This window comes from Drosophila albomicans, chromosome X, assembly GCF_009650485.2.
Source record: "Drosophila albomicans strain 15112-1751.03 chromosome X, ASM965048v2, whole genome shotgun sequence".
Taxonomy (NCBI): Eukaryota; Metazoa; Arthropoda; class Insecta; order Diptera; family Drosophilidae; genus Drosophila; species Drosophila albomicans.
In genome coordinates, this window is record NC_047627.2 from 32,750,752 (window position 1) to 32,766,739 (window position 15,988).

Consider the following 15,988-nt stretch of genomic DNA (forward strand, 5'->3'; position numbering starts at 1 on the left):
GAAGTTGTGAAAATAATAAGCATAACTTTATGAATAAAAAAAATATTTAAATAATTATTATATACGAAATTTGAGTTGTAAAACTTGTAATGATTGCAGCCTTAAGGAATTGTAATAAGAAATAATAATAATTACACTACAAATTTGATATATTTGTAGTGTAATTATTATTATTTCTTTAATATATTTGTAATGTAATTATTATTATTTCTTATTACAAATCCTTAAGCAGAAATGTGAACAAATCAAAGTAGTGCAATAATAGGGCTGTATTTTCTTGGTTCTAATGAGCGACATGGGTTGATCTATTGTTGGGTTGATCTATGCGCTGTGCTGATTTATTATGGAACATCCGCGATAAACTGACAACTCAATTCTCAAAAGAATTGAGACAACACGAAATTGGAAGCTGACCAAAGCTGTTTACACCAAAATTGATGTCACAAAATCAATTGTCCGACACAAAGCAATAAAAACAAGGTCGGGTTCGGATTCGGATTCGGATGCGGATTCGGGTTGTTGATTTGTTTTCGTTTGATTTGATTTGCAGTTGTACAAAAGGGGTCAGCCTAAAGTCCTGTTCCCTTCTTCGTTCGTCCTGTAAGAACGATCGCTAATCCTCATCGCGTCGAGCGTTGCATAATTTTCCAGTTCAGTGAACCGCCATCGAGTCTGACCCACAGAAGATTGTCGTCTTTGTCGTTGCCGTTGTCGTTGCCGTTGTCGTCCTTCAGGACATTGACATACATAATGAAGAGGTCAGTTTCGCACGCTGGCCTCATGCAGTTTGTTGTTTGTTTATGTTGATGTCGCTCCCGATGCCGATGCCGATGCCGTTAAAGGATTACGAGACCCGCAACATGGGCGCGAACTTGTGGTCGCCGTCAATCGCTTTTCCCCCCCTCCGTCTCACAACCCGCGACCAGCTGCATATCCTGCTTCTGTTCCTGCTTCTGTTCCTGTGCATTCGTTACGTGTTTCGACTTCTCAGTTTTTTTTATTGCCATTGTCCTGCCGCTCGGATGCTGCGACCGGCCACAACAATCATTTGTGCCCAGTCACATCCTGTCACATATCCTGTACTCTCTGCGCCTGTCCATGATAAATGAATCGCGAGATTCAACTAGCCCATTCAGCCCACAACATTCCCAGGCTGCCAAAAAAAAAAAAAACAAAAAAAAAGAAGAAATAGGAGCACCATCAAACAACAAAAATCCCTCACGTACTCGCAACCATAGAAAATCATTTACACGATACAACGAATCACAAATCGGATCCGCGAAATGCGAGAAAAGAGATAGAAACTGATACTGAGAGAGAGAGAGAGAGAGAGAGAGAGAGAGAGGAAGAAAGTAGCTGTCAAAGTGGAAGCAACTAAATGATAAAATTACTAATTAATATAGAAAATTGCTATAGAAAATAGGAAAAACTAAAAAACCTTAGCCCCTCTGAATTGCATTCGTTATTTCATTAAATAATAATAACACTACTATATAAAAATATTCGTTATTTCAATAAATAATAATACTATATAAAAAAAAAGATTTTGTAAAGTGTTGATTAAGAAAAAGTTTTCCAAAAACAAATTTTGTATATATATTTCAATCATTTTTAAAAGTTTCAAATTATTTCAAATATTTGACCTTACAAAATATTAAAATATTAATGAACAAAATGGGATCTAACATAAAAATTATGGCGAGAGTTCTTAAAAGTGTTGCTAAATTTAATTTAGTAAAGATGAATCAATTAAATGCCTAAAATCCCTACAGAAACAAGATCCAAGCTTAATTTGAAACTCTTCAAAAATAATTTGTATATTCCCTGACTAAAGCATAATCAAAACGCAGCAGCTGCAGCAAGTTTTCTGAAAATTTAGACAGGGAGCTAGCTTATTATAGAGATAGAGAGAGAGAGAGAGAGAGAGAGACAAAGATATTTCCTGGTAAGGAGCCTGGATGAGCCAAAGATTAAATTAGCTACAAAAAAAAAGTAGAAAGGGAAAGTTGAAAGAGTTACTGATGATGGGAGAACAGGCGACACAATTAAGCGCAATTGCAATTGCCCAAAGGGTCCAAGCTGAACTAGCTGCATGTAAATGTTAAATAAAAAAAATAGAAGCCAAATGATGTGTGCGCTCATGTGAATGGATATAACTTACATGTAATAAAAATCAACCTTCGTTATGGGACAGCAGCAGAGGAGCAAAGTAAAAGCGGACAACAGGGCGGGACGGCAGAGGACAAGGGGCAAGGCAAGGCAAAGTGGGAAACAAAAAGGGGCAAGGAGGCTGTCTATTTGCCTTCTTTGGTTTGACGGACAACCTCAGAGAGCAAAGAGCATCAAGACGCTGTGGGCTCTTAATTAATTTCCGCTGTTTTTTCTAGGCAGCATCTCATCAGCGGGTCGAATGTAAATTGAAATGGAAATCCAAAACGGTATAAAGTATAAGGGGTTGTCTTGATTAGCCGAAAGCTGGCCAAGGGTCGTTGATCGTTGTTGTTGTTGTTGCTAGTCTAATCCAATTACCAATTGACCGCGTTGCAATGCAGTTTGTTGCCGCAGTTTGTTGCACGCCTGCAAACGCCTGCGACAAAAAAAAACAAGATGCCAAGATGCTGTGTCCTCCTGCTGCAACACAGACAGCTGTCCTTTGGGTGTTATTTGCGCCGAGATTTTTCCACATTTCCATTGTCTGCCTGTTCATTTTCCTTTTTGCCAGCGATTCTGTTTTTTTTGGCATGCGCCGTCTTCATCTTCGGCTTTTGTCATCTGCAGCTGTCGCTGCATTGTTACGGCATCGAGTTATTGTTCAATTTCTGTAAAATGTGCCAATTATGTCGATTATTGCCCAAAGGCAATTGAAAACAAACGAATGACTCACAAGGCAAACGGAATTCTCTTTCAACAGAAAGTACGAAGAAAGAGAGAGAGATCCAAATGCAACTCTGCGCCCACAATTTGAGCATTGGCAACTTTGGCCAGCTTTCAGAGCTGTCACCAATCAGTGTTGCAAAACACGCAAATATTATTAACTATACAATACTTAGAATTGTAAACCCAAAAACAAAACTCTATTTTATGAAAAACCAAACAAAAAATTGTTGAGCAAGAAAAAAAAAGTAAAATTTTGGACTTTACAATGCACAATGCACATGTGAGTGCACAACAATGGAAATGCGCTTTCAATTGCTTCAATTACACGAATTACACAACAAGCAGAAGAGTAGGGAAGGGGTATGGGAATTTCCCTATGCACCCTCAGCTACTAGACTAGGCTCCCTTCTTCAGCGAAACCCAAAAGTCTTGATCAATATTTGAGCTAGCATTATTGAATGATGACGATGACGATGATGTTGAGGGAGGGGACGCAACCCCTAGCGGCAAATTTATTTAAACAACTGTGCAAATAGTTCACAAGGGTCGGGGTAATCATTTTTGTTTTCATTTTCATTTTTTTCCAACGCATTTTTTTTAAAGTTTTTCTCCCAAAAAAAAAAGAAATGCGCTAAGCCGGCAATCAAAATACAAACAGCAGCCAACAATGCAACGTTTTGACAGGGAGAAAAACTAAATCGTCTCACTCAATGGGGCGGCTTTATTATTATATATGGATTTTATGTTCACATTCACATTTCTTTTTATTGAGCAATTGTGGAATTGAAGCACCTGAAGTACGCAACCCCCCGCGGAAAAAAGGCAACAAGCTGACTTTGTTTAATTGTGCATTTTGCATTGATCCCCTTTCCTATTTTTTTGTTGCTTTTTAATCCCTTTCGGGCATTGTCACAACTATTAACAGTTAACTCTGCCCCTCTTAAGCCAACAACCGGTCCTACATAGTACAACAATTGACGCGCTTTGTTGCCCCAAATACAATTTTCCACATCAATGCACTTCTATGCCACAACAAAAAAAAAACTGTCCAGGTTATGCCCTCAATTGCACAATCGTAAAAGAATCCAAATAAATACTATAAAATACACAATATACTAAATTAAAAATATACTTTTACAATTTACAAAATATATATATAATTCAAAATGTACTATAAGCTGAAAAGAATATCAATGAAATGGTTAAAATTGAAAACCATATTTATATCGTAGATCTCATTTGTATTTTGAGCTCAAGTTGCATCCATTGTTGTCTTATATCTTTATTCTTTATATTGCATTTAAATATAGATTAAGTCTTTATATAAAGTTTAAATTGGGTTCTTCACATATGTTGAGGTTCATATTCAGAACTTTTTATCGAAAAAAGTTAAACATATTATATATATATGTTATATCGTTTTTTATACATTTTTTTAAAGAATATTCAGGACATTTTTAATAAACATTCAGGACATTTCCTTTCAAATTGGGCTATACAATGTTCTAGATATCCTTAGTCTTTATCGCAATTTAGAAATCAATATCAAAAATCTGTAGACAGCGTTATATACTGTTGTCTACATATTTGAAATTGATTTCTACGAACGTAGATTGAGAACAGAGAAAGCCTTTGAAATGCAAATCTTAGTGTAAAAAAAATTAACAAAATTTCATATTCGTTTTAATTTTTCCCCCCCATATGTGACGACGACAACAACACTGCCCCAATCTCAATCTCAATCCCACAACCGACAATCTACAAACCCTTGTAGAATACCTAACACGCAAAGCTAAACAGAGGATGGCTGACGGCGGCTTCTATTACGAATTTTCATCCGATGCGGAGGACGAAGGCACGGGCAAAGGCACAAGCAAGGGCAATAGGAAGCGGAGTACAGCATCAATAGGAAAGGAGAATGCGATCAATGACAGTGCGTTTGCATTGGGCAAACTAGACTTGAATTGCCAAGCGATGAACGCTAAGAATATGACCAATGACAACGAGATGGAGGCACATCAGACCCTAAAACAGGAGACGATCCATACTGATGAGCAGCAGGAGCAGGAGACGGGCAATGGCTATGGAGATGGCGATGCCGAGGAGAATGATGGCGAGGCTGGCGGCAACACAACTGAGGACAACTCCAACTCTAGCTATAACTATCCATCGGAGAATCCAGACGATTATCGCCGGGGTGGCTATCATCCCATCGATCCCGGAGATTGCCTCAAGCAGCGATACTTTGTCATCTCCAAGCTGGGCTGGGGACATTACTCCATTGTTTGGCTCTGCTTCGATACGCTGAAGGAACGCTATTGTGCCATCAAAATTGTAAAGTCCGATGAGCTGTATGCGGACTCGGCGCGTCATGAAATGATGCTGTTGCGTCACCTCAACACATTGCGTGATCATCCGTTGCGGCATCGCATCGTTAAGCTGATCGATAACTTTTCCACCAGCGGCGTGAATGGCACCCATCAGTGTCTCGTTTTTGAGATGCTCGGCGACAATATGCTGATGCTGATACAGCGCTCCAATTACAAAGGTCTGCCCATGTACAATGTGAAGCAGATTGCCCAACAACTGTTGCAGGGTCTGGTGCTTCTGCATCTGAATGGCAACATCATCCACACGGACATTAAGCCGGAGAATGTGCTGCTCATTTCGGATGACATCGGACCACGCATGCTCGCCACCCAGGCCTCCTTTCACTTTCTCTACAAGCACAGCTTGAGTTTCTCCCGTCCCTGTTCCGGACTCGGTTCCCGACCCGGTTGCGAGGCGACGGCTTCCCCCAGTCTGAGCAAGACGGCGAAACGCAAATTGCGCAGCAAGGCCAAGACATCGTTGAACTTCTTTAAGACGCATCGCAAGTGGTTGCGAGATCGCGGCATTGCCGATCTCCAAGTGCTCGCCGAGCATGGCTTTTTGTCTCGCAAATTTGCCGTGGATGCAGTGCTTGGACTGCTGCCCTTTATGCCATTCGAGGGACCGCAGATACTCAACGAGCACGATGTGATGATGTTCACCCAGCGGCTGCTCGTTAAGCAGGTGGGCGATGCCTTCGACGAGGATTCGCCCAATACGAGTGAGGAGATCGTTCAGCTGGTGGCCATGGCCAAGCCACAATTGGAGCAGTCGTATGCCGCCATGGGGCAACTGCAGCTGAAGAACTCCAAGGCCTGTAAGAAGCTCTACACCAATATGGTAGACTTCATGCAGCATGTGGCCAAAATGGTGGCCAAGCATGAGAAGCAGCAGCTGACCGATGACTATCATCGGGTGCCCAAGAAGCGCAGTCGCTTTAATTTTGCTGCACCGATAGCCTCCACTTCGTCACCAAGCTCCTCATCCGCTTCGACGGCATCGCCAACAACATCGACGCCATCATCGCCCCCATCGTCATCCTCATCGCCAACCTCAGTATCGCGTTCCTCGGCCGCATCGTGGTCCCCAAGGGGCGTCAAGAGGTCACCGAAATCACAATGTGTGATAAGTCCACGTTCCAAAACGATGCCCAATTTAGATCTGATCAAGAAACTGGACCCGGCCAAGAGTCCGTGCAATCTGCAGATAGCTATTGCCGATCTGGGCAATTCGTGTTTCGTAAATCGCCATGTGAGCGAAGACATTCAGACACGCGAGTATCGCGCCATTGAGGTGATCCTTGGAGCTGGCTATGATACGTCCGCGGATATGTGGAGCGCCGCCTGTTTGATCTGGGAGATGGCAACAGGCGAGTATTTGTTCGAGCCGAGTAAGTGGGAAGGAAGCGCCTCGGTGGATGAAGCGCATGTTGCACAAATCATCGAAACGCTGGGTCCCATTCCCAAAACACTGATTCGTCAGGGCGAATACGCCGACGAGATTTTCGATGAGTATGGCAAGCTGCTTACGATCAAGCATTTGGTGCCGCGTCCCATGGACAAGATACTGGTGGAGAAATACAATTGGTCGGCTGTTCAAGCTAAAGAGTTTGCCGATTTTCTGACACCCATGCTACACCTTGATCCGCGCCTTCGCTCATCGGCTATTTCGTCCCTCGTTCATCCTTGGCTTAAGTTCGACGCATGAAATTAACCAATGTTGAAACAAGATGCAACAGCAGCAGCAAAGCATTGGGCATACACCATACCGTACATATTTATTGCATTTTTCTTTTCATATTCTATATATTTTGCATTTACATTATATGAATCTCTTTTATGTAACACAACAAAATGTGCATAATTGATCAACAAAAATTTGAGTCGCTCACACAAGCTACACATTCCCAATGTTTGTTTCAAATAAATGGCTTTGCAATTCAAGTTCGCGCGTCGATATCTCTTGACTTATCGATAACCGCAACAACTACAACCGTGCGCAGCAACAGCGCGTGCCAGTGGCGAATACGCTTTTCGATACCAAGTAAGTGCAATGAGTAAGTTTCCCTTTTAAATTTTTTGCCGCCATCTAGGGGACAGTTTTGGAGTGTAACCAAATGGGTTTTCTACATAGTGGTATTTTCCATTAGAATTAAAACTTATATTTCTGAATCTTTGCCTGTGGTCACACCTCAGAGAATAATAGTGAGATCTTATTTTTAGAAATGAATTTTTAAGGTGAAGGGGATAATTTGCTTAATAAATTATATGAGGATTTGACATATTAATTGGTTGAATTTTAAAATCCATAATTGTTTACATCTTTAAATGCTACAAGCAATTATTCAATTGAAAACATAATTTAAATTTACCTTAACAGTATAGTAATAAAGTCACTTACCGCTTCTTTAAGCTGCACTTCTAGTTTTTATATCACACACACACACACTTCAAATATTTTTCACGCACCACAAACACTTGCAAATTCACCGAAAAAAAAAACAAAAAAAAACAGATTTACCGCCGCAAAACGAGATTTGATTGTGCCGTTTTTTATATACATCTTTCGGTCACATTACGCACTAAATTGTGAGCTTTGTAACGTTATAAATAAAACTGGCGCGAAATCGTAAGTGTAACAATTAATTTGTAATTAGCACAACTTGTTGTCGGCAAATCTCAGCTCTAACTAAAGCGCAGCTTGCAAATAACTGTAACATGTTTGTGCAAGAGCGAGTGCATGGGTATGGGTGCTGTGTGCGTTATATAAAATGAGTAGGGAAACACTGTAAAAGCGCATGATAAACAATAACAATGCGTCAATGCAATACGGAAACACTTGTGGCTCTCTATCTAACTCTCTCTCGCTCAATGTGTGCCCATAAAGACATTCACTGTCATTCAAGGTTGCCGCCTGATCTGTTTATACTGTGTGTGTGGGTGTAACGTGCGTGTTGTTTAGTGCAAACGCCACCTAGCGCCCAATTGAAGTGGTCGGGGTAATCCTTATCAACGCTACCAAGGGAGATAATAATAATTGTACGCGTTAGATCCACATTAGTTGTCGTAGTAACAACAACCAGCTGTGCTTAGTTTTATGAGCCAAGATATTTATAGTATGTGCTTACATTAATAATTTCAAAATTTGTATGTTTTAAACGAAGTGAGCGGCTTCTCAAAAACTGCGTACCGCAAGCGTTTGTGATTTAATGTCGCCAGTTGCGTTGTTAAGCCGCAGGAATACAATCATACTCAACGTCGTCAATAGATGGCGCAAAGTGCACATTGCAGCTGGTGAAGCGGCTGCCAAGCGTATTAACAATCATAACAGCAATAATAGATTCCTCGATAGTCAGCTACAAGGCACGCTCAGCAATTTTCGCACATATCAAACGTAAGCAAAAAGAGTGTGATCCTCTCGGACCTCGTTTAACAACATTTTCTTTGCAGCTTTAAAGCCATGGATGCACCGAAAAATGTGTTTAGTGGCGTAACAGATCGCTTCGGTGGTGTTACCGTCGACGGCAAGCAAGAGACGAACCTCGATCACACACAGTTCAAAGAAAAACTGCAGAGTAATCGATAAATGCAATAATAATCGTTTAATGCAGTGGCAATTCAAAATCACAATTTTTTCACTGCAGAATCACTGGATTATTGGTTGGCGAACAAGAAGCGTGCGATTTGGTTTCGCGTCTACAAGGAGCAAGCCGATTGGGTTCCCATTCTAGCCGCCTCTGGCTTTGATTTTCATCATGCACGCACCGGTGTCGTCATCATGTATCGCTGGCTGCCCACCGACGAATCCTCCAATTTGCCACATTATGCTCACACACTGCTAGGTGTCGGCGGTTTGGTAATCAACGAGAAGAACGAGGTGTTGGTTGTATCGGATCGTCATGCCATCATGGCAAACATGTGGAAACTGCCCGGCGGTTATGTGGAACCAAATGAGAATCTAGTGGATGCCGTGGTGCGTGAGGTGGAGGAGGAAACAGGCGTACGCACCACATTCACATCGATGATTTGTATGCGGCATTCGCACAGCGGCAACTTTGGATGCTCCGACATTTACATTGTGATGGGCTTGAAACCCATTAATCTGGATTTGACGCCCTGCAGTCGTGAGATTGAGCGTGTGCGTTGGATGCCACTCGACGAATACTTTGTCAATCCCGAGGTACTCGAGACGAATCGTTTGGTAGCACGCACTTATCTGGACAATCGGAAGCGTGGCGTCGACTTTACGTGCGCCAATATGGTGCATCAGGTGCTGAAGAAGGAGTATCAGTTATACTTCGTGAAGGAGAAGGAGGAGGAATCCAATAAGTGATCGATAGTGGTCTATACAAAAAGTGCCAAATACGGGAAATTCAATTGCTTGATTTGTAATTTGTACAAAGTGCTGAACTTTCGTTTTTTTCTTTTGTTTTGTAGTAAATGTTTTTATACGTAATATTTTTGGAAAACAAATTGGGTTTCAAACCGAATATTTTCTTGTTTATTTACAATGAGAACACAAAAGCACAAAACTGAAATTAGTTTCGATTGCATTTTGTATCATCTCAAATTGGAACATCGCTCACAAGCAATTTATCAATAGCTTTCTTGTCAACTTGGGACACGAACTATGGATTGGTCAATCTGTTAACGATCACAATATTTTGCTGTTCAATTTACTGCTCGATAATTTACAATGATAAAAACACACAAAAACTGTGACTGCAACTAGAAATTTGTTGTTACTAAAGTCCTGTTAGCTCAGAGAGCGGCCAAATGCGACAGACAACGCGACTGCGTATGAGACCCAACGGTATTGGACCATAATATCGCGAATCGGAGCTATTGCCTTTGTTATCGCCCTCGATCCACACACAACCATGTGGCACATAATCTGTCACCATAGTCATTTCACTGGGTTGTTTCGATGCCGATTCAGCTTCCAAGGGATGTGGCTTTAGGGTTGTGATCTTCTCGCCGGACACGGCCACAATGCGTTTGCAAATAAATTGACTGGCATTTATCGGTGAGACGGCGATAATGATATCGCCCGATTGGTACTTGCGCCAATACTTCGATAGGCGTTCCGTTAGCAGCACATTGTCCGAGAACAGCGTTGGCTCCATTGAAGGTCCTTTGCACTGCAACAGCAAGGAGAACAGGAAATATACATACATGATCCACTGATCGACACTTACCAGTACAAAGTCGCCCACATACTCGAAGGTGCAATGGGTTATACAAGCGTATGCGATTGTGTAGCGTGCCAGGGTGCGCAAACGCGATATCACTGTGTAGCCCATTCCCATCTTCATGATGAGCGGCTGTTACGCTGTTACGTTCGTCCTTAATTCTTCGTTAATCCTCACGGTTTCCACAGTGTTGACAGTCAGTCTCTGGCTGTGTGTGTGTATCATTCATTAATTAAAATCCATGGCGAATGACAACAAATTGCCTATGCGCTCTTATTACCAGGATACCAGGGCTACACAGCACTGTGCGTCAGCTGTTCGCTCGATTGTTCTGAACCAGGGCGGCAATTGTCAGCTGCGCGATTGCTTTCATCGGTTGGCGCGCAATTCAAATATGCAGTGGTAATTAGCGTGTAAAAAAAAAACAAATAGCACCATAAATTTTGCACAACAAACTATTTGCTTTACTTATTTTTCGGGATGTATTTATCTTTTTGTTGCTTTTGACTAACATCGTTTCCGTTTTCAAGATGACAAATTATGCAAAGCGTTTGCTCGACCTAATTGCCCAATTTACGGAAAACAAAATAACAACAAATTGGTAACGTGAATTTTGCACACAAAACTATTTAATTTATTTAATTTCTTTTGTATATTGTGTTGCTTGTGCTGTAAGTTTAAATCGATTTGAACTAATATCGCCTTACAGCAATTCCATTTTGAAAACATTATTCATTTGTATAGTTAGTTTTCATGATTTGTTCTTTTGTTTGGTTCCTTCAAATTGCAGGTCACGTAATTAATAGGTATCAATAGTTTCTACGACTAAATATTAAATACACATACATGCAATTAGTTGGTTATACATATATAGTAAGAAATTCATTTCAAAATGGATGACATCAATTATTCAACACATTCAACAAGTTTGTTCTTTTGCAAATTCTTTCTTTCAGTTGTTTATATAGATAAAATTATATATTCATCTGCAGCTGGTTGTCTTCTCTCACTGTGTTTGTGTTTGTATAAGCGTCACAAAATAAATGTTTATAATTATAATTAACTTAGGCAAATAAATATGTATACACAATTCTAATGCTTCATCAAATCACCATACCGAAAAAAATTCGCATCAAATTTTAAACTAAATAAAATACAAAATAAAGTCAACAGAACAGATTAGCAATAGTGCATAGTACTAATAACTAAAAATTGACTATCATAAATTACATTTGTTTTTTTTTTGTTATCTTCTTTGTTTTCATTAAGTTATTGTTTTAGTTATTTGGAATCAATAGTGTTGCTTAGTACTTTGCTTCTTCAGCCACTTTCCAGCTTACTCCAACTTCTTGCCGACAACAGGCTCAGCCTTTTGGCGCTTCTCCACACGCTCGCGCACATCGACAGCAGCCAAATCCTGGCCAGCAATATAAGCATGGATTAGAGAGATCACTGCCTTGAGCACCGCAAATGGTCCGGTGAGGAAGGCCAATATTTTGAACAATGAGGCGCCGAGTACTAAAAGTTAAATAAAACAAGTGTTATTCAGATAAGATAAATGACAAATGACAATGTCACAACTGTCACATACTCAAGGGTCCATAGGTGAAATGCAAGAGATAGAGGCAAACGTAGAAGAGCTCGTTGACGCAGCACATAAAGGTGAGCACATCCTTCTGATAATAGATGCGCATGACAACGTTATCATTCACCTTGTGCGAGGTTCGTCCAACCACAACACTCCTGCAAATATAAAATTAATTCCAATTAAAGTTTAAACTTACAATTGATATGCACAACTTACGTCTGCATGTAGAGCCAATGGCAGGCAACATCGATGGCGATGGAGAGCTGGAACCAGAACATGTAGCTTGGATAGAAATAGGCCAGGGTGACCAGCAGTCCTGTGGTGCCACAACGATCTGTGAGCTGATCCAGCATGGCGCCGAAGCGTGTGCCTATAATGCAAATAAAAAAAATCCAAATTGAACAACTTAGAAAGCGAGTAGCTGAACTGTTTCAAAACCTGTTTCATTTTTTAACAGTTTTATTGTGCGATCATTATGAAATTTGTAGAATTTCAAATACACCTATATTCCAACAGATAGATAGCCAGATAACTGAATTGTTATATGTACTATTTCGATTCCCATCAAGATGCCATACCCTTCACACCTATGGCCAGAGGGCATTGATTGCTTCATATCCATTTTGGGACACGTAAGACAAAGCATTAAGTGCGCACTAGCTACACACGCACAGGTACATGTGTGTGTTTGATATCTAAGTATGTACATACATATGTATGAACACCGATAAATAGCATTAACATTTCCCATTTTGCCGGTTCGTGAGTCAGCATGGCGTGTGATGATTGACGTTTACCAAAGCAAACCAATGAGATAGCAGAGATCTGCAGTAATGTGAAATATAGATGGCGCCAGTACTTACTCTGATTGAAGGCTCGAGCGGCATGACCGTCAACAGCATCCAGCAATGCACTGATTATATAACACCAACCGGCGATCACATAGTTGGTGGACATGAACCAAAACGCAATAAGAGCCAACACGATGCGTGCATAACCTGCAAATTAATCCATAAGAAAAACCAATCAAAACAAAATGCAATTTTAATCAATAATATATGTGTACATCGATGACGTATTAATGTTAGTGCGCAGCATAGGTGACATTGCTTGAGCCGGAACGCGGGGCGTGAAGTGGGAGGGTAGCATTTGACAGGTTGCAACGCTAGCGCCACCTACAACAACCGCTAATTGAATTAAGACGTTGCCAAAACAACAATAACATTGTTTGCATATTGTATACACACGCACACAAGTGTAGTTTGTGTTATATACACATGTAGATTAGACACTGAGATAAATACATATGCACGGTGCACAGTGGATCACATACGTCAAAACACAAACAAGCTTCAACCACAAAAACAAAAATGTATATAAAAGAATTTAAATATTTTTTCAGCTAAGTGACTTGCATGTCAATTACATGCTGTCCAACTAGTTTTGGATGCAATCAAATCAACTGAGGTCCACTATGCGCGCGGTCACATTTGTTTACCCTATACGAATACGAAACTTACCAATCAGATTGGGCACAAATATGAAAACGTTATCGTGCTCGGCAATAGCCATTGTTAGTTACCCGCTTTAGTTAACGCTTCCGATAAAATTGGTATATGGCGAAATGTGTTCGCTGACCGCTGACTAATTTAAATGCGAAGTTGCGGCACCGTGAACGTGGCGTGCGCTGCAATATTTTTCTGCGTTCTGTTCTAGCGTTGTGCAAAAAAATGGCGCTGTATGTATAGTTGTAAACAGCTGTGGCTATCAGTGCTGGTTAACGTCGCAATGCCTTCTCACCGTTGTGTTGAGGTAGCGTTGGAAAATGTCACAAAATTTAAGGCAGCCATTATGTTGAATGTACGATTTTATACCCAGGGTTTTATAAATTGAGAATATATTAAAAAAAAAATATAGTAAAATGTCTTCACTTTTAGTACGTCACTTTTATTAAACGCCGCTCATATTGTGACGTCACAAACGTTACAGCGGCAACCTCTGGTATTTCATTTCTGTTATTTATGCAGCATTGTACAACACTGATTAATAGCGCTGTGTTGTTGTTGGATTGTTTGGCTAAGTGGCAATAATAATAATAGTGCAAAATAAATAGCAATGCTTAGTACATGAGCAAAATGGATAAATTACGTGGCAGCGCGCAGCTGGGCGATCAGCAGCTGCAGCAACAACAACTGCAGCAACTGGAACAGTATCCCAAGAACACCATTGAACAATACTTGCGCGCCTCCACAAAGATCAAGAAAATCGAACGTGTTGTCTTCTTCAAGTGAGTAGAGTAGTAGTAAACTTAACATTTATTGCAAAAACAGATTACTAATATCGTGTCCCCCTTAGACGTTTTGCGCCTAGCGTGGCCGATGTCCAGGCGGATTTCCAGCGTCTCGCCTACAGCTTCGAGGAGTCGGGCATCATGCAATATGCGGCAATGTGTCACATTGGCTATGCCAAGTGTGAATCATATGGCGGGTCAGCACAACGCGAGGCTGAGGCATATGTGCGTGCCGCACGCGCCTTTATGCTGGCCCACAACGAGTTCCGGCTGCTGCACTTGCGCACCGGCCACAATGGCTTCCGTGAAGGCGCCCTGCATTGCTATCACAATGCGGCGGAGCGTGTTGCCGACAGTGGCGTCTTCAAGGCGGCCGTGCTGCGCGAACTGCAGCAGTTGCAGCAACGCCAGCTGGAACGCACCAGCAGCTTTGCCTCGCCCACACATCGCATCAATGAACTGGAGCTGAGCGCCGAGATGAGCATGGAACGCGAAGACTATCGCAACGCACTGCTGCAGCTGGACGACATCGTGGACAACATCTATGAGCGACGTGCTCCGCTAATGTACGGCGAACTCTTGCGCCGCGTCGAAGTGCTGCGCCTGCTCTTGTTGCTCCATCTGAATTTGCCACCAGCTCGTCAATCGCCCGCCCACATTAAGCTCATCGAATACTATTACACGTTGGCACAATTTGACCCAGACCAGATGGCCGTGGCACCCTGTTTGGTCTACAACAATGAGCAGGTGGAACGCCCCGGCGCCTTCGTGCCACACCAGCAGCAATATGCGCTGGCCGAGATCGTGTGCGCTTGGGTGGAGCGCAAGATGTGCGATCTAAAGCAGCTATTGCGCGACTTTGGCAGAGAGCATAGTTCTCTGAGTCAGACGGAGCGACAATTGCTGAAAATCATCTATTCCGAACTATCCAAGATCTATTGAAGAGAAATCATCAACTGTATATTATACTATTTAACATCCATACATATATATATATATATATATTCTAGTACATAGTGAAGAAAATATCGCTTAAGTGTAATCAAGTCTACCAATTAACATTTTCAACGTGCCTACACGAGATGCAAACGTAAAGCCAACTACTATAAACATTAACTATCGTCTGTAAACGTTTCTTGATGTGTTAACGTCTCAATTACAACACAACAAAGAAAACAGAAATTCGAGCTCTAACAACCGATGCAATAAAACTATCTGTTCTTACCAAAAATATCGTTAAACTTACTTATTCATTACGATCCACGATATTTTTTCTACATATTTTAAGTTCTTAAAAGTTCAGTTGCAGAAAATAAAAGTCTGCTTTTTAAGTTTGATTATTAGAAAGACTACCTAACCATTTATTGCTATTTTATAGTTTGTTCAAGAAATAATTTAATCGGTTCACAAGCATATTATATATAATATTTTTGTTAACATATCTACTCAGCAAAAAATGCATTTCATTTGCTTTATTACCTCCAATTGTTTTTATTTTTATATTAGTAATATTCATTTATTCACGCATATGGTATATGTATTGTATATTTTATTCATTTACTTTGCAAAACAATTTCATTTTCCGTTCTGTTCTGTTCCTAAAAATCGGTTTAAATTGTTCAGTAATTGTATATAAAAAAAAATGTTTACTGCGTTTTTATACTCTATGCAC

General features: G+C 40.9%; 5 protein-coding genes and 1 long non-coding RNA gene across 6 annotated transcripts; 4 read left to right on the top strand and 2 right to left on the bottom strand.

Annotated features, from left to right (window-relative positions):
- Positions 1–4,680: 4,680 nt before the first annotated feature.
- On the top strand, positions 4,681–6,954 carry LOC127566386 (SRSF protein kinase 3-like). Its single transcript, XM_052008464.1, has one exon. The coding sequence runs from the start codon at positions 4,681–4,683 to the stop codon at positions 6,952–6,954; it is 2,274 nt and encodes a 757-aa protein (XP_051864424.1).
- Positions 6,955–7,764: 810 nt separating this feature from the next.
- Positions 7,765–9,687, top strand: LOC117578173 (uncharacterized). Its single transcript, XM_034263464.2, has 4 exons — positions 7,765–7,875; positions 8,411–8,640; positions 8,697–8,821; positions 8,891–9,687. Exons 2-4 carry the CDS (start codon positions 8,456–8,458, stop codon positions 9,577–9,579), a joined length of 999 nt encoding a protein of 332 aa, XP_034119355.1. The 5' UTR covers positions 7,765–7,875; positions 8,411–8,455; the 3' UTR covers positions 9,580–9,687.
- Positions 9,688–9,724: 37 nt separating this feature from the next.
- On the bottom strand, positions 9,725–10,956 carry LOC117578175 (mitochondrial inner membrane protease subunit 1). The gene is made up of 3 exons (XM_034263466.2): positions 10,719–10,956; positions 10,445–10,646; positions 9,725–10,387 (listed from the first exon to the last, which is right to left on the bottom strand). The coding sequence occupies exons 2-3, from the start codon at positions 10,559–10,561 to the stop codon at positions 9,992–9,994; spliced, it is 513 nt and encodes a 170-aa protein (XP_034119357.1). The 5' UTR covers positions 10,562–10,646; positions 10,719–10,956; the 3' UTR covers positions 9,725–9,991.
- A 736-nt stretch (positions 10,957–11,692) lies between these two features.
- On the bottom strand, positions 11,693–13,752 carry LOC117578174 (CDP-diacylglycerol--inositol 3-phosphatidyltransferase). The gene is made up of 5 exons (XM_034263465.2): positions 13,547–13,752; positions 12,890–13,024; positions 12,243–12,396; positions 12,030–12,181; positions 11,693–11,956 (listed from the first exon to the last, which is right to left on the bottom strand). The coding sequence occupies exons 1-5, from the start codon at positions 13,596–13,598 to the stop codon at positions 11,775–11,777; spliced, it is 675 nt and encodes a 224-aa protein (XP_034119356.1). The 5' UTR covers positions 13,599–13,752; the 3' UTR covers positions 11,693–11,774.
- LOC127566229 (uncharacterized) lies at positions 12,394–13,048 on the top strand. Its single transcript, XR_007955508.1, has 2 exons — positions 12,394–12,725; positions 12,798–13,048. It is a non-coding gene; the product is annotated as an uncharacterized LOC127566229 (long non-coding RNA).
- A 301-nt stretch (positions 13,753–14,053) lies between the features above and the next one.
- LOC117578172 (uncharacterized) lies at positions 14,054–15,601 on the top strand. The gene is made up of 2 exons (XM_034263462.2): positions 14,054–14,313; positions 14,382–15,601. The coding sequence occupies exons 1-2, from the start codon at positions 14,153–14,155 to the stop codon at positions 15,256–15,258; spliced, it is 1,038 nt and encodes a 345-aa protein (XP_034119353.1). The 5' UTR covers positions 14,054–14,152; the 3' UTR covers positions 15,259–15,601.
- The last annotated feature ends 387 nt before the right edge of the window (positions 15,602–15,988 follow it).

Coding starts and splice junctions, on each gene's coding strand:
- LOC117578175 (XM_034263466.2), bottom strand. CDS start 10,561: ATGAAGATGGGAATGGGCTACACAGTGATATCGCGTTTGCGCACCCTG. Junction 10,388..10,444: donor ATGTGGGCGACTTTGTACTG/GTAAGTGTCGAT, acceptor TTGCTGTTGCAG/TGCAAAGGACCTTCAATGGA.
- LOC127566386 (XM_052008464.1), top strand. CDS start 4,681: ATGGCTGACGGCGGCTTCTATTACGAATTTTCATCCGATGCGGAGGAC.
- LOC117578172 (XM_034263462.2), top strand. CDS start 14,153: ATGAGCAAAATGGATAAATTACGTGGCAGCGCGCAGCTGGGCGATCAG. Junction 14,314..14,381: donor GAACGTGTTGTCTTCTTCAA/GTGAGTAGAGTA, acceptor TGTCCCCCTTAG/ACGTTTTGCGCCTAGCGTGG.
- LOC117578174 (XM_034263465.2), bottom strand. CDS start 13,598: ATGGCTATTGCCGAGCACGATAACGTTTTCATATTTGTGCCCAATCTG. Junction 13,025..13,546: donor ATTTGTGCCCAATCTGATTG/GTAAGTTTCGTA, acceptor ATTAATTTGCAG/GTTATGCACGCATCGTGTTG. Junction 12,182..12,242: donor CATTGGCTCTACATGCAGAC/GTAAGTTGTGCA, acceptor TTATATTTGCAG/GAGTGTTGTGGTTGGACGAA.
- LOC117578173 (XM_034263464.2), top strand. CDS start 8,456: ATGTCGCCAGTTGCGTTGTTAAGCCGCAGGAATACAATCATACTCAAC. Junction 8,641..8,696: donor AATTTTCGCACATATCAAAC/GTAAGCAAAAAG, acceptor TTTTCTTTGCAG/CTTTAAAGCCATGGATGCAC. Junction 8,822..8,890: donor GTTCAAAGAAAAACTGCAGA/GTAATCGATAAA, acceptor TTTTCACTGCAG/AATCACTGGATTATTGGTTG.